Raw genomic sequence first — 16,918 nt, forward strand, 5'->3', positions numbered from 1 at the left:
TTATGGCATTCCAAGAATCCTCCCCCGTTACCCTGACAACCCCTACAATATCTGTCCCTCTGTGCTCACTATGCAACAAAAACCCTAAGACAACCTACAGTCATTATACTTACATTAAATGCACACCCTGCTAAAAACACGGCGAGGAATTCTTTCCAGCGGTTACACTTACAGAAGAGCCCTGCGAGGTTAAAATCCTCAAATAGAATTGTATCCATGAATAACCCTTATGTTAGTTTATTAAAAAAGTACCCCAACCTACACCCAAAACATATTCCCTACATAAGCATTCATCATTTAATAACCACCCACCAATTAAGAAGCCTGTACACATTACGACATAGCACCCACTTGCCCTCTGTGATCCCCTTTCCCTCCTATTTTCCCATCTAGATAAACTCAACCATGTGTCGCCGCCCTATAGGACATTCATGTATTGCATGCAGCCTGTAATTCACAAATGCTTCATTAAAGGTCTGAAATGTGTCACGAGAGAGGGTGGAGGTGACCAGAGCCCGAGCATCTTGCCAAACTAGCTTTTCTAGCTCAACAAATAAAAATCGGACTCTGGGAGCAAGCTGTCGTACAAACTACGTTCGCATATCCGGAAATCCCGGTGCTGAGGTCGTGTTTCCCAACCAACCATCCAAATACATACACATACATACAACCACACACAACAAACCACACAACGGTACATCCAGCCCAACACAAACCACACAACCCAGCCAGGAAAACAGATACAAAGTTACCTAAAATTATCTTCAATTTATTTCAGATTTTTTTCCTCCAGTTAGTAAAAGAAAGATGTGTCTCTTTTTATACATATATACAAATTCAGATATAAAAATAGACAGCACATTCAAAAGAGAAAAAAAAGGCTTTGCATTGTTTAGATTCCCTCTAAATAATTTATATACACACTTGTGATCCTCTGTGGCTGGACAACGAGGAGAGGGGGCGGGGGGGACATTCTCATGATTTCAATGAATGAATCCCCCTCCGAAAAAGCTAAATAAATTCTTTAAAACCTGCCTGTGAAATGTAGGTGTGCAAAATCAAAAGGGGGCAGATAGGAGCCCATAGCGCCGGCTGAATGATTAGGGCAGCCGTGGAAAAGGAAGAAATTGGCTTCTTATTGTGACTCTCGCTCTCGGTGGGGGGTGATTGAAGAGGGGGTACTGCACATTGCAATGGGGTGACTCCATGTGGTAAACTAGCTGCATGGGGCAGACAACTGCAGTCCTCAAGGCCCACCTACAGGTCTTCAGGATATCCCTGCTTCAGCACAGGTGGCTCAATCAGTGGCTCAATCTGTGCCACCAGTGCTGAAGCAGGGATATCCTGAAGACCTGTTGGTGGGCCTTGAGGACTGCAGTTGCCCGCCTCTGGGTTAGAGGCGGACATGCAAATAAATCCATCCAATTAATAGATTTCTTGAATGTTTTTGGCTCTTTGCTCCTGGGAAGATTGCGGCGGTACCATGCAGCCCCGGGCCTCAGAGCAACAACACAAACCACACGCGTCTGGTGCAACGCCTTCCATTGCCAATTCTTGGAAACAATGCAGTTGGGTGCAACACAGAGGCGGTATGTTTTACGGGGACGCACCCACCGCTTCTCCTTTCCCGCCGGCGTTGGCTTGCACACATCGCTTTCCAGAAGCCAGTACCTGGAAGTATTGTGGATGAACAGAAAAATAAAATTCATAGTGCAAGCAGACGTGGTGTCTTCCACCTTGTTTGGCCGATGAACCCCTTCATGGTGTTGCTCAGATGGCGGAAAGAGGGGCACGGATGTGAAGGCCTGGGTATATATGTCGTTATTCAACCAGGAGCCTCCAGTGACCCTCGCAAGGAAGATGGATCTCCATTAGATTGTGAGTTTTGCTCTTCCTCCACTGGCAGCTCAGGCGATAGTGCAAGGGAATTATGGGATTGCTTAGGGAAAGGGGCAGTGTTGCCCAAGGCGGATTATTGCATCGAACTCCATACTCACAAGAGCCCCCGACTGTCCTACCAGTGAGAACAAGACTGGGGCATTTTGCCAATGCTGCAGTGGTAGGCTTGGGGTGGAGTAGGACACATACTGAAGGTTTGTGAGCCCAGGAAACTCACTGAGGTCAGATATTACCGAGCATAACTCCAACATTGGATTTCTGTGGTGGAAAAGCGGTCTGAAATCGCTCATCACTAAAAAGGGGAATGAGTGGCAGGAGGGGAGGAGATTTGGGGAGAATAGTACGGAGAATGCTTCAAGTTTTTTTTTTTTTTTTTTAATCAGCAGACACCCTGCTGTGACCCTGCAAATCCGCAAGGAAACCACTGAAAAGGGACAGGTCTTGTGGTTGTGCTGTAGATTTTGGGGAGTGTTCAGACACCCTTCTGTAAACCTTTGGCTGTCTGCATGAACAGATAAGAACTACTGATGGCAAATACAGGTACAGAAGACTCCCAACGTGTTACAGCCCCCCTGGGGTGCTAGCAACTTTGCTCTGTTTTCGTGTTGGGGTCTCTGGGTTTAAATTGATGGGGTTGATGCCTTTTGGGGTGCCAGGGGCACTATTTCCTTTACTTATGGGGGAGCTGAGAGGAGAGGAAGTGTTCAAAGGTCCAAAGTCTGCAATCCCAGCCGGTCGTAACGAAGAGGTCTGAAGGGGGCTGCTCGCTGGGAGACCTGGAGACACGGAGAGAAACAACCAACGGAGAGTCAGATTATAGCACATCCGCCTCCAACTAGTTAGCTGGTACTGTACATTTTACGGGTCTGGCACCTAACGGAGACAAGGTGTACCCAACTTTTGCCAGCGTGGGAGAGCAGGGGGTAGCGCCACTTCATCTAGTTACAGGAGCCGGGAGATGTACAGACGATTTAGTGGGTTATAGGGAATTTATCACCACCTAGATTGTGTGGGGACGCATAAATATATACAAATACATCCAGAGGCCACGGAATAATTGCCACGTGATATTTGCATATACCGAGAGGAGGCTGAAGGAGTCCCTGTAGTAGGCGCCGCCTTTGCAGCGGGGGAACATCGTTCAAATCCCTGCATCAGCTCTCCTCGTTACCTTGGGCAAGTCTCATTTCCCTGTGTCACGGACACCAAAAAATGAGAAGTACTTTGGGGCAGAGACTGGCGTTGGCAGATTTCTATGTAGAGCGTGTCCATAGGCAGAGAATATAAGAAACAAACATCCTATAACTTGCACGGGGTTGTTAGCGAAGCGCAGTGTTTTCCATTAGCAATCAACGCTAACCTTCCCCCGCTCTCAAAGTGAAGCTGTTCGTACCTTTTGATACATTGTACCCGTACGTAGCGTAAGCCGCCGCGGAAGCAGCGGCCGCTCCAGCCATCGCCCCCGCCATCGCTGCTGCGCTACCCGCCGTGGACTTCCGGCTCCGAGATTTGCCTCCTTTTGATCCACCCCCGCCACTTTTGGCGCGACCTTTGTTCCTCGAGTGGGCTCTCCCGCTGCTCGGCGTCTCCAGGCTGGAAACTCCTATTTAACGGTTAAAACTCTCGTTGAACGCACCACGACAGACCAAACGGACTCAGAGGAAATCAACCCCCTCCCAGCAGGTCCCAGCTCACCCAGTTTACAAACGGACTTGAAAACATGATTTAAATAGATTTATAGTTGTGAAATTGACAAACGGGGCGCCCATCACCCAGCTGTGACCCTTCGAGCATCACTCTGCCGTTTGTACCGTTTGAACCTAGGAGGGTTTGCCCACTTATTGTCTATAAATAAGGAAGTTCTCCCCTTGAATTTGGCTTTTGGGCAACTTCCTGCTGTCCAGCAAATCCATAATGGGGAGTTCAACATGGCTGCTGACTAATAACCTGCCAACAGGAAGCCAGCGAGAACACTGTACCCAATTATCTTCAGAGGGGGTCCCTTAAAATGCAAATGATGAGGGTTTATACTGTATTAAATTGTAAACTAAGCACAGTTGATCTGTGTTCCATTACTGTGGCCAATCTTTGCTTTTATAAAGCGATTTTATTCTGAAGAGCCAATGGCCAGACTAAGGCGGGTCCCCCGTTCCTGTCTGATGGGTAAAGAGGGAGACCTGCACAGCGCAGGAAACACTGACCATTCAGAGTGTCCGAGACAGAGCCGGTGATGGAAGCCGGAGAGTTGGTTCCCCGCGATTGCTGCGCTGACGAGGAAGGGTCATCTACGATGACTAGCATGTCGTTACTGCTCTCGTCCGGAGCGATGGAGCCGGTGTGCAGCTCGCTGCTGATGGAGATCTGTATACCAGACAGAAAGTAGGAACTGCAGACGTGTACGCATCGTATCACAGGTTACACGCCGCCCTGGGGACCCCCACAGCCCAGAATATTGCATGGTATGAAAATACACAGAATAGATGGGCGCAGTGACCCACAGAAAATGAAGTTCTTGCCCGGGAGAGATCTGAGGGTGCCACAGAGATCTCTGGGGGATCCCCGGATGTAATCAGGTTTTGAAACAAAAAAACTGTAGTAGTGATTGTTGTTAATTTATTTTAAATGCCAGTGTTTAATTGCCCTTATAGCTTATTTTATGGTAGTTTTCATTTAATATTTTCAGGGATTTAGATATTTGCTATGAGGTTCATCTAAATAAACCTTTCAAACCTTTAATTCTTTAGAGGAGAAAAAAAAAAAAAAAAAAAAAAAAAGAAGTTTAACACTTTTACTGTGTTGAGGTTCCCCAAGGTGAATACGTGTCCTAATAGGTAACGAACCTCAACACAGGACCAGGGTACTTACAAAGGGGGGACAGGGGGTCCGAGTGCAATGAGGGGTACACAAAGGAAGACCGAAATAAGGTGGTTCCACTGCATCAATAACCCAAATCATTTATCCTAATAGCAAAGTTATCCTCTGTAATGCTAATTATCTCTGGGGAGGAGGATTCCCTAAGCCAGGGGCGGCCAACTCCAGTCCTCAAGGGCCACCAACAGGTCAAGTTTTCAGGATATCCCTGCTTCAGCACAGGTGGTTCAATCAGTAGCTCAGTCTTTGACCAGTGCTGAAGCAGGGATATCCTTAACCTGACCTGTTGGTGGCCCCCGAGGACTGGAGTTGGCCACCCCTGAGCTAAGCACAACGATAGCTTTTGGGGGAGGGAGGGCAGAGTGCAAGAGGTTTGGGACGCTCTGCGTTAGCGGGACACTGTGCGGCTGCTCAGCCCTCACCTCGCTGAAGGGACTTGGCATGGCGGAGTCCACGCTGATAAACGAGTCGTCCCCATCAGCAGACAGGTTGGAGTTGTCAGCCGAGGGCAGGAATGGGATCACCAGGTTGACTCCTTCCTTCTTCCTCTTGCCGTCCAGCTCGTCGTCCTTCTTCTTCTGCAAAGGTGGGGGGGGGGGGGGGGACATTAACTCGAACCGCGGTCAGCGCCACTACGCGCAACTGGTCACGCCACGCCGACTTACAGATCGTTATTATACAGCCTAAAAGGGGGAACGTTCAGCTCGGAAGCTTCAAACCCAAAGCACTGCTCTAAACGTACGTTCCCGACAGCTGGCCTACAGGCGGCATTCCCTTCAAGTCACCGCGGCGACGTAGTGGCCACGATTGCAACTTGCCAGAAGGGCCGTGGCACTTTGGTACTGCAATTCCAAAGTGCGGGGAAACGGTTTCAGGCGAGGAGAATCCGGCATGTGCAGCCAACACAACACAGACAAACACATTGTTCTCAGTGAGGTCTCCTCTGGGACAGAGGTACACAGTAAAGCTCTATGCATCCGTTCATCATGCAATTCTCCATTTAATGTGACAGCCAAGAACAGAGGACAGACAACGTTTCAGGTCCCGTATGGAGCTTTCAGCAGATGTTCTTGGCTGTCACATTAAATGGAAAATGCCATTATGAACATGTGAGTAGAGCTCTACTTTGTACATCTGTCTTAGGGCTGGGACCCGCTGCGCTCGGCGGCGCGGACGGCGGCGCGAGCGTTCCCCACCAGCAGGGGAATCCTCCCTAGCCGGTCCCAGTCCCCCCTCGCTGACGGGTACTACGCGCTGTGACGCGTCAGCTGGCAGGGGATTCAAGAAAATTGTGATCCCGAGCGGTGACGCGTCACGTGGTGCGCTGATGAGCCAATCAGCGGCGGGGGCGGGAGCTGTCATCAGGCAGCTTCCTACTCAAGGTAGTGTGTGTGTGTGTGTGGTTTTTTTTGTGTCAGAAGGGGGAGGGAGCTGCTTACCTTACAGCAGCCCGCAGCAGCTCCCTCCTGCAGCTCGAGCCCGTGGAGGGAGGGGGGGGGAGTAGCGGGTCCCTCCGCTCAAGCCACGCCCCCTCCCGCCCACCTCCCGCTCCGGCTCCCACTCCCTACAGACCACATATCGCGGTCTGTGTCTGTCAGCGCCCCACCTGTCTGCAGAGCGGGCGCGCTGACTGAGGGAGCGGGGCCTTAGCCTTAGAGGAGACCTGCACTGTGACTAAATTGTTTGACTTTGGTACTATAGACCAGGGGGACGCAAACTTTTTTCCCTGCGCCCCCCTCCCTCCTCCTCACCTTGATTCCCGACTTCGTCACGTTGCCAACGTGACGTCATGACCCTGCGGCGGCATTTGATGCCGCGTTGCCATGGCGATGCGTCTCCAGATGCCGGCTGAATCAAGGTAAGTAGGTTTACAGAGGCCCTGCAGCTCCCCCGGCACTTAATTTAAATGCCATCGGGAAGCGCACGGGGCCTCTGTAAACCCCGCCCCCCCCACCCCCCCTGGGGGTCGCGCCCCCCACTTTGCGCACCGCTGCTGTAGACCATCTTGCACTTCAGTGGTTAAGCACGATTTACTTTATTTTTTACAGGGTCACTAAATGGGGAGAGGTTGTATATAAAAGGTTAGGGAGAGAGGTGTCTCTGCCTGTGCAAACTCTTGTTGAACACACAGAAGGGAACAGCCAGAGGAAATATCACCCCTCCCACGTCTCGGCTCCCCCCGGTGGTTGCAAAGTAACTCACACAATTATTGAAAAATACTTATAGGTGTCAAATGAAAAGAAAAAAACAAAGACTTAGTAAATTGCTGATCCAGATGTTTCCTCTTGTGAGGTTGTGTTTAGCTAGTGAAAGCTGCACAATTAAAGCCACACTGGGGAAGAATAGTACTTACAGATAACGTTAACAGCTCCGAAGAAAATAAAACTGGACTCAAATTTACACACTAAGCAAATAAGAGTGTGAATCTCATTTCTAAGGAAGTCATTTACACTGATGAGGGCGTTTGCGTTGGCCGGGTGTTTGCGTTGGCGCTTGGCGGGACAGCCCTTGTAAAGCACTTTTAATAACCAGTGATCAAGTGCCATCATGTGACAGCATTCAGCAAAACAGCCTTATTGCCCTTCAAGTTGTTAAGCTTCTCTGGGTTCCAGTCACCTACAATGAAGGCACCCTGTGCGAGTGCGTTGTATACCGCCCGCTATCGAAGGTCTGCAATGTTACCGGCCTCGCTGGCTGCAAAAGGGTCAATAACTTAAGTGGTGCGGTTTGATTATTTGATGTTTAGGGGTAGAATATAAACAAAATGTATAATCAGACAATTCCCCAAACTTCTGGATTTTACGGAAATCTGCAGCCTACACAAAGCATGGAGTATATACCTTCTCTGCGTATTTGTCCCTCTTCCGCTTGCGTTCCTTCACTCGGTTCGTCTCCTCCTGATGCCGCTTTTCGTCCTGGCGCTGACGCACTGGGGAGGCGAGAGATGAGTGATGAGGTGGTCCATGCTCTGCAGCAGCACAGCCCGCGCGACTTTACATGCGAGACGGTCTACATTCGGAGGTGGTGATGCCTTTTAGGCTACGGAGCTTTCAAAACCGCAGTGTCATTTTAAAGGAGACCTGGGAGGTTTGGAAAGCTCTATACACATCGTTATCCATGATCCTAAAACTTACCGCAGCCTACAAAACGTACATGTGCCCAGGAGCTACACAGCGGCTGGAACTTTACACTACACCCATGCCGTGGCTTTTCATGGTCTGGCCACTATAGATAACTTGATATGACCGTGTGAATGATGTTAAATAGATTTGTGCATCGTGCTTAAATTCATAAGCAATAAATGGTTAATAAAACTGGATCACTTGCTGTTACGCAGCATTACATGAATGAGCGGGGAGTTAAGAGGGGCCCGCGCGGGGGAGGGGCCTGCGCGGGGGGAGGTGCCCGCGCAGGGGAGGGGGAGGTGCGGTATTTGCGCGTGTATGGTTACCATCAGCTTTAGATATAAGCGGATAGCACGTACATTTCTTCTCAAGCTCCTCATCGTCTAACAGCAGGCTGACCACCTCTTTGGGTTTCAGAGTGTCCGGTTTAAAGTTTCCGCCGGAGATCACCACCCGTTGGATCTGAAAATAAAGGGGTAATCCTCATTTAGCGCTATTTGTTGCAGATACAATCTAGACCGTTTAGGACTGACACAAAGAAGCCACAAGGAGTTACATGATACAATTCGAAGGACGAGACCTTTGGTTACCATGAAACTGTTAATAGTCATTGTTTTTTTAAATAAATCCTTATGCTTGTCTTATTTATTTCAAGGTGTAAATTGGTAACAGCGAACCAATAAAACATGTCACTGTCCTTAGGCCAGTGTGGTCCTAGGCAGGGGTGTCCCTTGTCTCCATTCCTCACCTCGCTCTTCTCCTTGGCTCTCTGTAGGATGCGTTCCTCGATCGTGCCTTTACAAATGAGTCTGTATACTGTGACCTGCTTAGTCTGACCCAGGCGGTGAGCGCGGTCCATGGCTTGCTGGTCCACAGTCGGATTCCAGTCGCTGTCGTAGAAAATCACCTGAAGAAAAAAAAAAAGAAGAAAGAAAGAAATTCCATTAAGAATATAGCCTATTCTTTGTAAACACAATTAGGGTCATTGAAGCCTGAATTAGAAAAAGATTTCACCTTTTTGTAACTGCACAGTCATACCCAGGACTGCAAATAAACATTTATTTTCATTCATATAGGCTTGCACTTTTATATCAGGTTTTGTGGAAGCTACACTTACTGTATCAGCAGCAGTGAGGTTAATGCCCAGGCCGCCGGCCCTTGTGCTGAGCAGGAACACGAAGATGTCCGTCCTACAGGAAATAGCGAAAACAGAAACCCACTTAGTAACAGAGCAAGCTGTGCACAGAGAACCATTCCACAAGATCCAGTGGAATATTAGATATACACCTCGTACGCCACAGATACAGGCCCGTCAGAGACACACCTCGTACGGCACAGATACAGGCCCGTCAGAGACACACCTCGTACGGCACAGATACAGGCCCGCCAGAGACACACCTCGTACGGCACAGATACAGGCCCGCCAGAGACACACCTCGTACGGCACAGATACAGGCCCGCCAGAGACACTTCACATGGCACAGATACAGGCCGCCAGAGAGACACCTCGTACGGCACAGATACAGGCCTGCCAGAGAGAGACCACGCGCGGTACAGGCTCGCCAGAGGCACCTCGCACGGCACACTTACAGGCCCGCCAGAGAGAGACCACGTGCGGCACAGGTACAGGCCTGCCAGAGAGATCCCTCGAACGGGACACAGATACAGGCCCGCCAGAGACACCTCGCACGGCACAGATACAGGCTCGCCAGAGAGATACCTCGAACGGCAGATACAGGCCCGCCAGAGACACTTTGTACGGCAGATACAGGCCCGTCAGACACCTCGTACGGCAGATACAGGCCCGCCAGAGACACACCTCGTACGGCAGATACAGGCCCGCCAGAGACACCTCGTACAGCAGATACAGGCCCGCCAGAGACACCTCATATGGCAGATACAGGCCGTCAGAGACACCTCGTACGGCAAATACAGGCCCGTCAGAGACACACCTCGTACGGCAGATACAGGCCCGTCAGAGAAACCTCGTACGACAGATACAGGCCCGCCAGAGACACACCTCGCACGGCACAGATACGGGCCCGCCAGAGACACACCTCGTACGGCAGATACAGATCCGCCAGAGACACACCTCGTACGGCAGATACAGATCCGCCAGAGACACACCTCGTATGGCAGATACAGGCCCGCCAGAGACACACCTCGTACGGCAGATACAGGCCCGTCAGAGACACACCTCGCACGGCACAGATACAGGCCCGCCAGAGACACCTCGTACGGCAGATACAGATCCGCCAGAGACACCTCGTATGGCAGATACAGATCCGCCAGAGACACACCTCGTACGGCAGATACAGATCCGCCAGAGACACACCTCGTATGGCAGATACAGGCCCGCCAGAGACACACCTCGTACGGCAGATACAGGCCCGTCAGAGACACACCTCGCACGGCACAGATACGGGCCCGCCAGAGACACACCTCGTACGGCAGATACAGATCCGCCAGAGACACACCTCGTACGGCAGATACAGATCCGCCAGAGACACACCTCGTATGGCAGATACAGGCCCGCCAGAGACACACCTCGTATGGCAGATACAGGCCCGCCAGAGAGACACCTCGTATGGCAGATACAGGCCCGCCAGAGAGACACCTCGTATGGCAGATACAGGCCCGCCAGAGAGACACCTCGTATGGCAGATACAGGCCCGCCAGAGAGACACCTCGTATGGCAGATACAGGCCCGCCAGAGAGACACCTCGAATGGCAGATACAGGCCCGCCTTTGCTGAGATCTCCCTCCCACCTCCCCACCCATTTACCAAGATAGTAAGCTTTGTATGGGGCGTTTGTCTCTTGTGAAAGCAATATGGCTACCACCAAAACCTGACTCTCACAGTAAAATAGGAAGCAGCCATGTTAGTGTCCATCTTCCATTTTACCAGCACAAACAAAGAGCAAACAATAGTGTGATCCAAGTGCAGAATATACTAACATATCTCCCCCCCGCCCCCCCAATGATCTACCAGTCTTTTCATCTCCCTTGGGATCCAATCAAGCACCAACTTTGTCCAATGATGGTCATTTCTTCTTGCGATGTGTCCAGCCCACTGACATAATTTATTTCCCCGTGTAATGTCACAGACTTTTCTGGTTTCGAACCCATTCATTCTTTTCCCCGTCTCTCTGGGTAATACCCAGCATGCATCTCTCCATACTTTGAGTTGTCTGAAGCTTCTGAATGATCTTTGCATTTAAGGCTTTAGTTTCACATGGATGCGTGAGCACGGGCGGGATAAACCGGTCAAAGACTTTCCTCATACCACAGGGGAAGGTTCCCTTGTAAGACGGTCTTGAGACACACACACAGAGACAGACACACAGAGACGCACACACACACACAGAGACACAGAGACACAGAGACACAGACAGAGACACAGACACACACAGAGACACAGACACACACAGAGACACAGACACACACAGAGACACAGACACACATAGAGACACAGACACACATAGAGACACAGACACACAGAGACACAGACACACAGAGACACAGACACACACAGAGACACAGACGTTTATTTACCTGCTCTGGAAATCAGCGACCATGTCTCGCCTCTCAGAAATTTTGGATGACCCGTCCAGGCGTATATACGTGTGCTTTCTGTATACCATATATTCCTGTGCAGGAGACACAGAGAGGGCTCTTCGTTAACACTTTGGTAGCAATGGGGATTTAAAGGTCATGGTTTTAATGCAGCCGTCCACACCGATCGCGGGAACACGAAGCTTTGTAATGTGACAGGCTTATTTCTAGATGGGCACATATGAAGTTTCCCCAAATATAACAAATGTTACAGCAGGCTTTCCTCGCTAAACTGTGTGGGCCACTTTTACTAAGCGGCGTTACACCATAACAGACCTCCCAGCATGACTTAGAAAATATGGCCCTTTACATCATATTTATGTGAACAAGCTATGAGGTATCGCCTGGCATTGACGTGCCTTAAGTAGCAATGCTTACTAAATGGATCCCCTTTTTTGGCCCATTCACTTAAAATGGGGCTGCAAGGTCTCTGCCAGCATGGAAGGGCCTTATATACCGCAAGGTCTCTGCCAGCATGGAAGGGCCTTATATACCGCAAGGTCTCTGCCAGCATGGAAGGGTCTTATGTACAGCAAGGTCTCTGCCAGCATGGAAGGGCCTTATATACCGCAAGGTCTCTGCCAGCATGGAAGGGCCTTATATACCGCAAGGTCTCTGCCAGCATGGAAGGGTCTTATATACCGCAAGGTCTCTGCCAGCATGGAAGGGCCTTATATACCGCAAGGTCTCTGCCAGCATGGAAGGGCCTTATATACCGCAAAGTCTCTGCCAGCATGGAAGGGCCTTATATACCGCAAGGTCTCTGCCAGCATGGAAGGGTCTTATATACCGCAAGGTCTCTGCCAGCATGGAAGGGCCTTATATTCCGCAAGGTCTCTGCCAGCATGGAAGGGCCTTATATACCGCAAGGTCTCTGCCAGCATGGAAGGGCCTTATGGAGTAGCACTCTGCAGGTTGCAGACAAAACAGAGTTTTTCCTAAATAAAATTGTTGTGTACAGAGCTTCCAAGAATCTCAGAAGTCTCTTCATCAACCATAGGTGACACACGCTGGTTCATTAAAAAGTATCGCAAACTGCAATGAATCCACACTTGTACATGAACAACAGGCTTTCAACTCCATTCGCTCAACGCTAGACATAACAGGGTCACTTCCAGCACATGAGGCCGTGTTCTTAGAAAGAGAAGCAGCCTGCTAATCCTGCAACGGCATCGAAAACACCCCTGGGAAAAGGAAGATCCGATTACGTCCAACAGCGCACAAAGGGTATTAAACATGCTGAGCAACATATATTATAGTAGCAACACAATGAAAGCACTCAGGCATACAACGCTCAAACATCTGTGGCATACTAGAAGATGCTTAATCACTTAGCACAGGGGCTCTCAACTCCAGTCCTCAGGGGCCACCAACAGACGAGGTATTAGGGATATCCCAGCTTCAGCACAGGTGGCTCAATCAGTGGCTCAGTGGAAGACTGCACCACCTGTGCTGAAGCAGGGATATCCCCAATACTTGACCTGTTGGGGGTATTGAAGAATTGTGTTGAGAACCCTTAATTTTTAGCAAATGAAGTCTGAAACCAACATGCCAAATTCACCAGGGGTGCCGCTTTTCTTACCAGGTTCATAACAAGATAACACATTGGGAGTTTTCCGCAGTGACATTTAAGATCAGGGAGAGACAGAAATTGAAGAATGACGACACTTTTCTGATAGAGTGCCGACGATGTACACGGACCTGGATACCGAGCAGTCTTATTTCTATTCTGCCGGTAGTATACACGCCAGAACTCGCACACACACGGACTCCCGAATCCTTGCACACATGCAGTACAGTTACCTCCAACAAGTCGATCATGCGGGTCATTTGTGAGTAGATGAGAACTCTGTGTCCCTGGGATTTCAGGCGGGTCAGCAGTAAATCGAGGGCATAAAGCTTCCCACTGTCCGTGATCAAACTCTCCTTGTCTGCAAAGGTGGATGGGAAACCGTTAGAGACGCCGTTCTACGTAGGAACAAAGTGAGCAAAGAGATATATCCCTGGGGGTCTCTAATAAAGACAGGAGCAGGGAAAATACCACCACAGATTCATTCAGGGAAAAAGATCCAGATGAAAGCAGCAGTATTTTTCTGCCCGGGTTCTTACTGAGACCTTTTAAATATTGTCAATATTACTAAATCGCCACCCAAAAAAAAAAGAAAGACAAATATTTATCTGAATTTGTACTTTTGACAGTCTTGACGTCTTCGCTTCAGAGGGGCCACGGAAAAAAGAAAGGATAGAATCACAGTATAAAGTATGAAACGACGTCACAAAACCCATGTGAAAATATGGAAGATTGATCACAGATGAAGAAGTTCCTTTTATTTGTAATCGTGCATTTCTTCTCATTACCACTACAAACCTGATTAATCCAGGGGTGGGCAGCTCCAGTCCTCAAGGGCCACCAACAGGCCACGTTTTAAGGATATCCCTACTTCGGCACAAGTGGTGCAGATGAAGACAGAGCCACTGATTGAGCTCTGTGCTGAAGCAGGGTTATCCTGAAAACCTGGCCTATTGGTGGCCCTTGAGGACTGGAGTTGGCCACCCCAGGATTAATAAATTTCCCCTATTCTTTGTTTTAGTTCCCCTTTTATTTACAGGATGGGGGGGGGGGGAGGGGGAAGGGGCGACCAGTGATCCCTCCGAGCCACACCTATTTTCAGCCCAGTTCCAGAGATGGTTACTGGGTTTACATCTCCCTCCAGGGAAACAAAATGGCCGCCAAATCTCAGGGCCAACAGAAAGCTGCCACATCGGTTGTGGCTTCCTATTGGATGGCAATTTAAATCCCCTTTTAAAAACAAGAATAGCAGTAACTTTGGGAACTGTGGGGGTCCCCGGGGCTGAGATAGTGTGGTTCACCTCTGGAGGACGGACAGTTCTAATCATGTACATACGATTTGGGGCTCAGTTTGTTAGGGTCATATAAAGGAAATGAGGAATGGATGAGGCAGCGATTCCCAGCTCCTGTTGTGCGGTGATGGGGGCCAAGTTACTGAGCATGGGTCAACAAGGACCAGCTCAGTGAGGAAAGGCACTGACTGAGGACAATGAGTTTGAAGCAGGGGAACGCGCTTCAATTCGCGGTGTCAGCTCCTTGTGACCTTAGGCAAGTCACTTTATCTCCCTGTGCCTCAGGCACCAACAACATAGATTGTAAGCTCTGCGGGGCAGGGACGGTGTCTAACATTCCTATGTGCTGCGTACCGCGCACTATTCTGTAATTGTGAAGCGCTTTGAGTCCCATTGGGAGAAAAGTACTATATGAAATAAAATTATTATTTAAACTCACAGTAGTGAACAATATTTACAGAAACATACAAGGAAATGGGAAACTTGTAGAAGGGTGAAAGGGTTAACCTCTGCTGAACACCCCGGCTGCATAGCTAGGTTCTGTTTTCATTGCACACACACGAATAGGCTGTGTACGGTGACGCCAGCCAAAGCAGCATTTATTGTACTTGTTTATAGTAAGTAGAAATTTTATATCACAGCTACGGTGGGCTGGGAACAGCTTCAAAAGCATGGGGGGGGGGGGAGATAGCCATACGTGTTGTATCTGTATGCCGTCCACAGGTCCCCAAACCTGCATCATTCACCACATTGTCACATCGTGCAGTGGGTACGCTGCAAACGAGGATTCTGGGTAATGACATGCAGATGAGTGGATCACAGATTTTAAAAAGGAGAAACTGGAACACAATTTAAAAAAATGTATAATACAAACTTAAATCACTTAAAAATAAATGTTCTATGGTATTTATCTAATCGCATCCTCATTTATGCTGTACTGTTAATTTATTTCAGTTTCCCAACAGAACACAAACGCTCACGTGTAGCAAAATGGTTTGGTTTATATTAATAAATCTTTTCATTATATTGTCTAATATTACTTGTATGGTTGATTCCTGCGCCCACCGGCCACGCCCAGAACACAGGGTTCTCAGACGCGGCACTCGCAGTGCCGTGCATTACATATAGCTACCGGTAATTAGTTAACCAATATATTTAAAATGTTTACTCTGACCGATCACAAAACATGCAGTGTCTATTTTCACAGCTAAGCCCCGTAATATAGTGGGGACGCGCGCCTGTGCGAACGCTCGTGCACGTGACGCACACTTTTTGTGTGTACTGTCCGTGCTGCTGCAGGGAGCAGGTAAATACTCACTTTGACCAAAACACACACACACACACACACACACACACACAGTGACATTTGAGTGACTGAGAAAAGATCGTCAGGAGACCGGGATGTTCCATGGGAATCCGGGACGTATGGTCACCCTACTTTCTAGCTCCCTAGCCACTTTATGTGGATTCCCTGGAGGTTTTGCCTGCGGGATTAAAGTATAAGTGACTACGTTGAAAGTGCGCTCCAGGTAACGCACCTCATACCGGATTACTAACCCTATGATTTTTTTTTCCTCTGTTGTTTTTTGATTTGTATTTAGATTTTTTTCAGTTAAACAGGCCCAAAGCCAGCACTACAGTGATCACATGGTGACTCCAGCGGCTTACGTCACATGCTCTAATCCAGCTGGCAGAACAGAGCTGTTTGCTATGCAGACTACAAAGAGTCTTAATACTGAAACCATCTTATTCTGGGATTCTCAGGCGAGATCCTTTGAAGTCCAACTAAGCCCCTCATTGCTTGCTCGTGTGCCCATTAGCAGCCATTTTATTTGGGGTTTTGGGCTCGTGCTTTATGAATACAGGTGGAGATTTCATTTCAGATTCTGCTTACCATGCCAAGGCGGCTTTAACCGTTTCAAGTCTGTTGGAAGCTGCAGCGCAGGGAGGGTTAACCCTTTCGCTACTAGAAGGGACTGCCTCTGGCAGCGAAAAGGATAAGGAAGCAGCGAGGCACGGAATTAACGCCCTCTCCAGCCTTATCCCATATACAGGAGCTCCCACTAGCGGTCAAGGTGAAAACTGCATGCAGAGCATTTGCGCTGTGGGATTCGAGCTGGGAACCGGAAACGCTGTCACAACAGGAAATAAGCCCACGGTTTAAAAAACATGTTGCCGGAAACACTTCCCTGGCCTCTTCCTATCTGAGGATTTGTTTTCCCAAACACATTTCAGAGAAGATTTAAGGCTGGCCCTCTCTGTGCGACCTCCCCGGTACTAGCGAAGGTTACAGGAGTTATACGTGCAGCTTGGAACGCGCCGCTCGTGAAAAATTCTCACGCTGCACTAGTGCCTGGCAAGTGCGAGCCGTCACACGCAGGGTTAAAAGGTCGCACAAGGCTGGGGTTCCCCCATCCAGAATACTTACAAGGGGCGGTCTGGGTGACAGGAGAGACACAGAATGTGGCACAGGGGCCGTGACAGAGAGATGGGGACGAAAGTGACAGAATAAAATGGCACTATTCCTGCATCAACAACCCACTGAA

The 16,918-nt window shown here is 49.2% G+C and overlaps 1 protein-coding gene across 1 annotated transcript in view; it reads right to left on the bottom strand.

Moving 5' to 3' along the window:
* Window positions 1-748: 748 nt before the first annotated feature.
* The window catches only part of INO80 (INO80 complex ATPase subunit), a 66,296-nt gene continuing 50,126 nt past the window's right edge, over window positions 749-16,918 (bottom strand). The window contains exons 28-37 of the mRNA XM_075615372.1: window positions 13,314-13,441; window positions 11,451-11,545; window positions 9,013-9,085; window positions 8,644-8,802; window positions 8,255-8,357; window positions 7,611-7,699; window positions 5,193-5,348; window positions 4,101-4,260; window positions 3,293-3,502; window positions 749-2,675 (exon numbers count right to left, since the gene is read on the bottom strand). Of these exons, the coding sequence (XP_075471487.1) occupies window positions 2,461-2,675; window positions 3,293-3,502; window positions 4,101-4,260; window positions 5,193-5,348; window positions 7,611-7,699; window positions 8,255-8,357; window positions 8,644-8,802; window positions 9,013-9,085; window positions 11,451-11,545; window positions 13,314-13,441 (1,388 nt within the window). The 3' untranslated portion in view covers window positions 749-2,460. The remainder of the gene's footprint in view (window positions 2,676-3,292; window positions 3,503-4,100; window positions 4,261-5,192; window positions 5,349-7,610; window positions 7,700-8,254; window positions 8,358-8,643; window positions 8,803-9,012; window positions 9,086-11,450; window positions 11,546-13,313; window positions 13,442-16,918) is intronic.

Source organism: Ascaphus truei, chromosome 9 (genome assembly GCF_040206685.1).
Source record: "Ascaphus truei isolate aAscTru1 chromosome 9, aAscTru1.hap1, whole genome shotgun sequence".
Classification (NCBI taxonomy): Eukaryota; Metazoa; Chordata; class Amphibia; order Anura; family Ascaphidae; genus Ascaphus; species Ascaphus truei.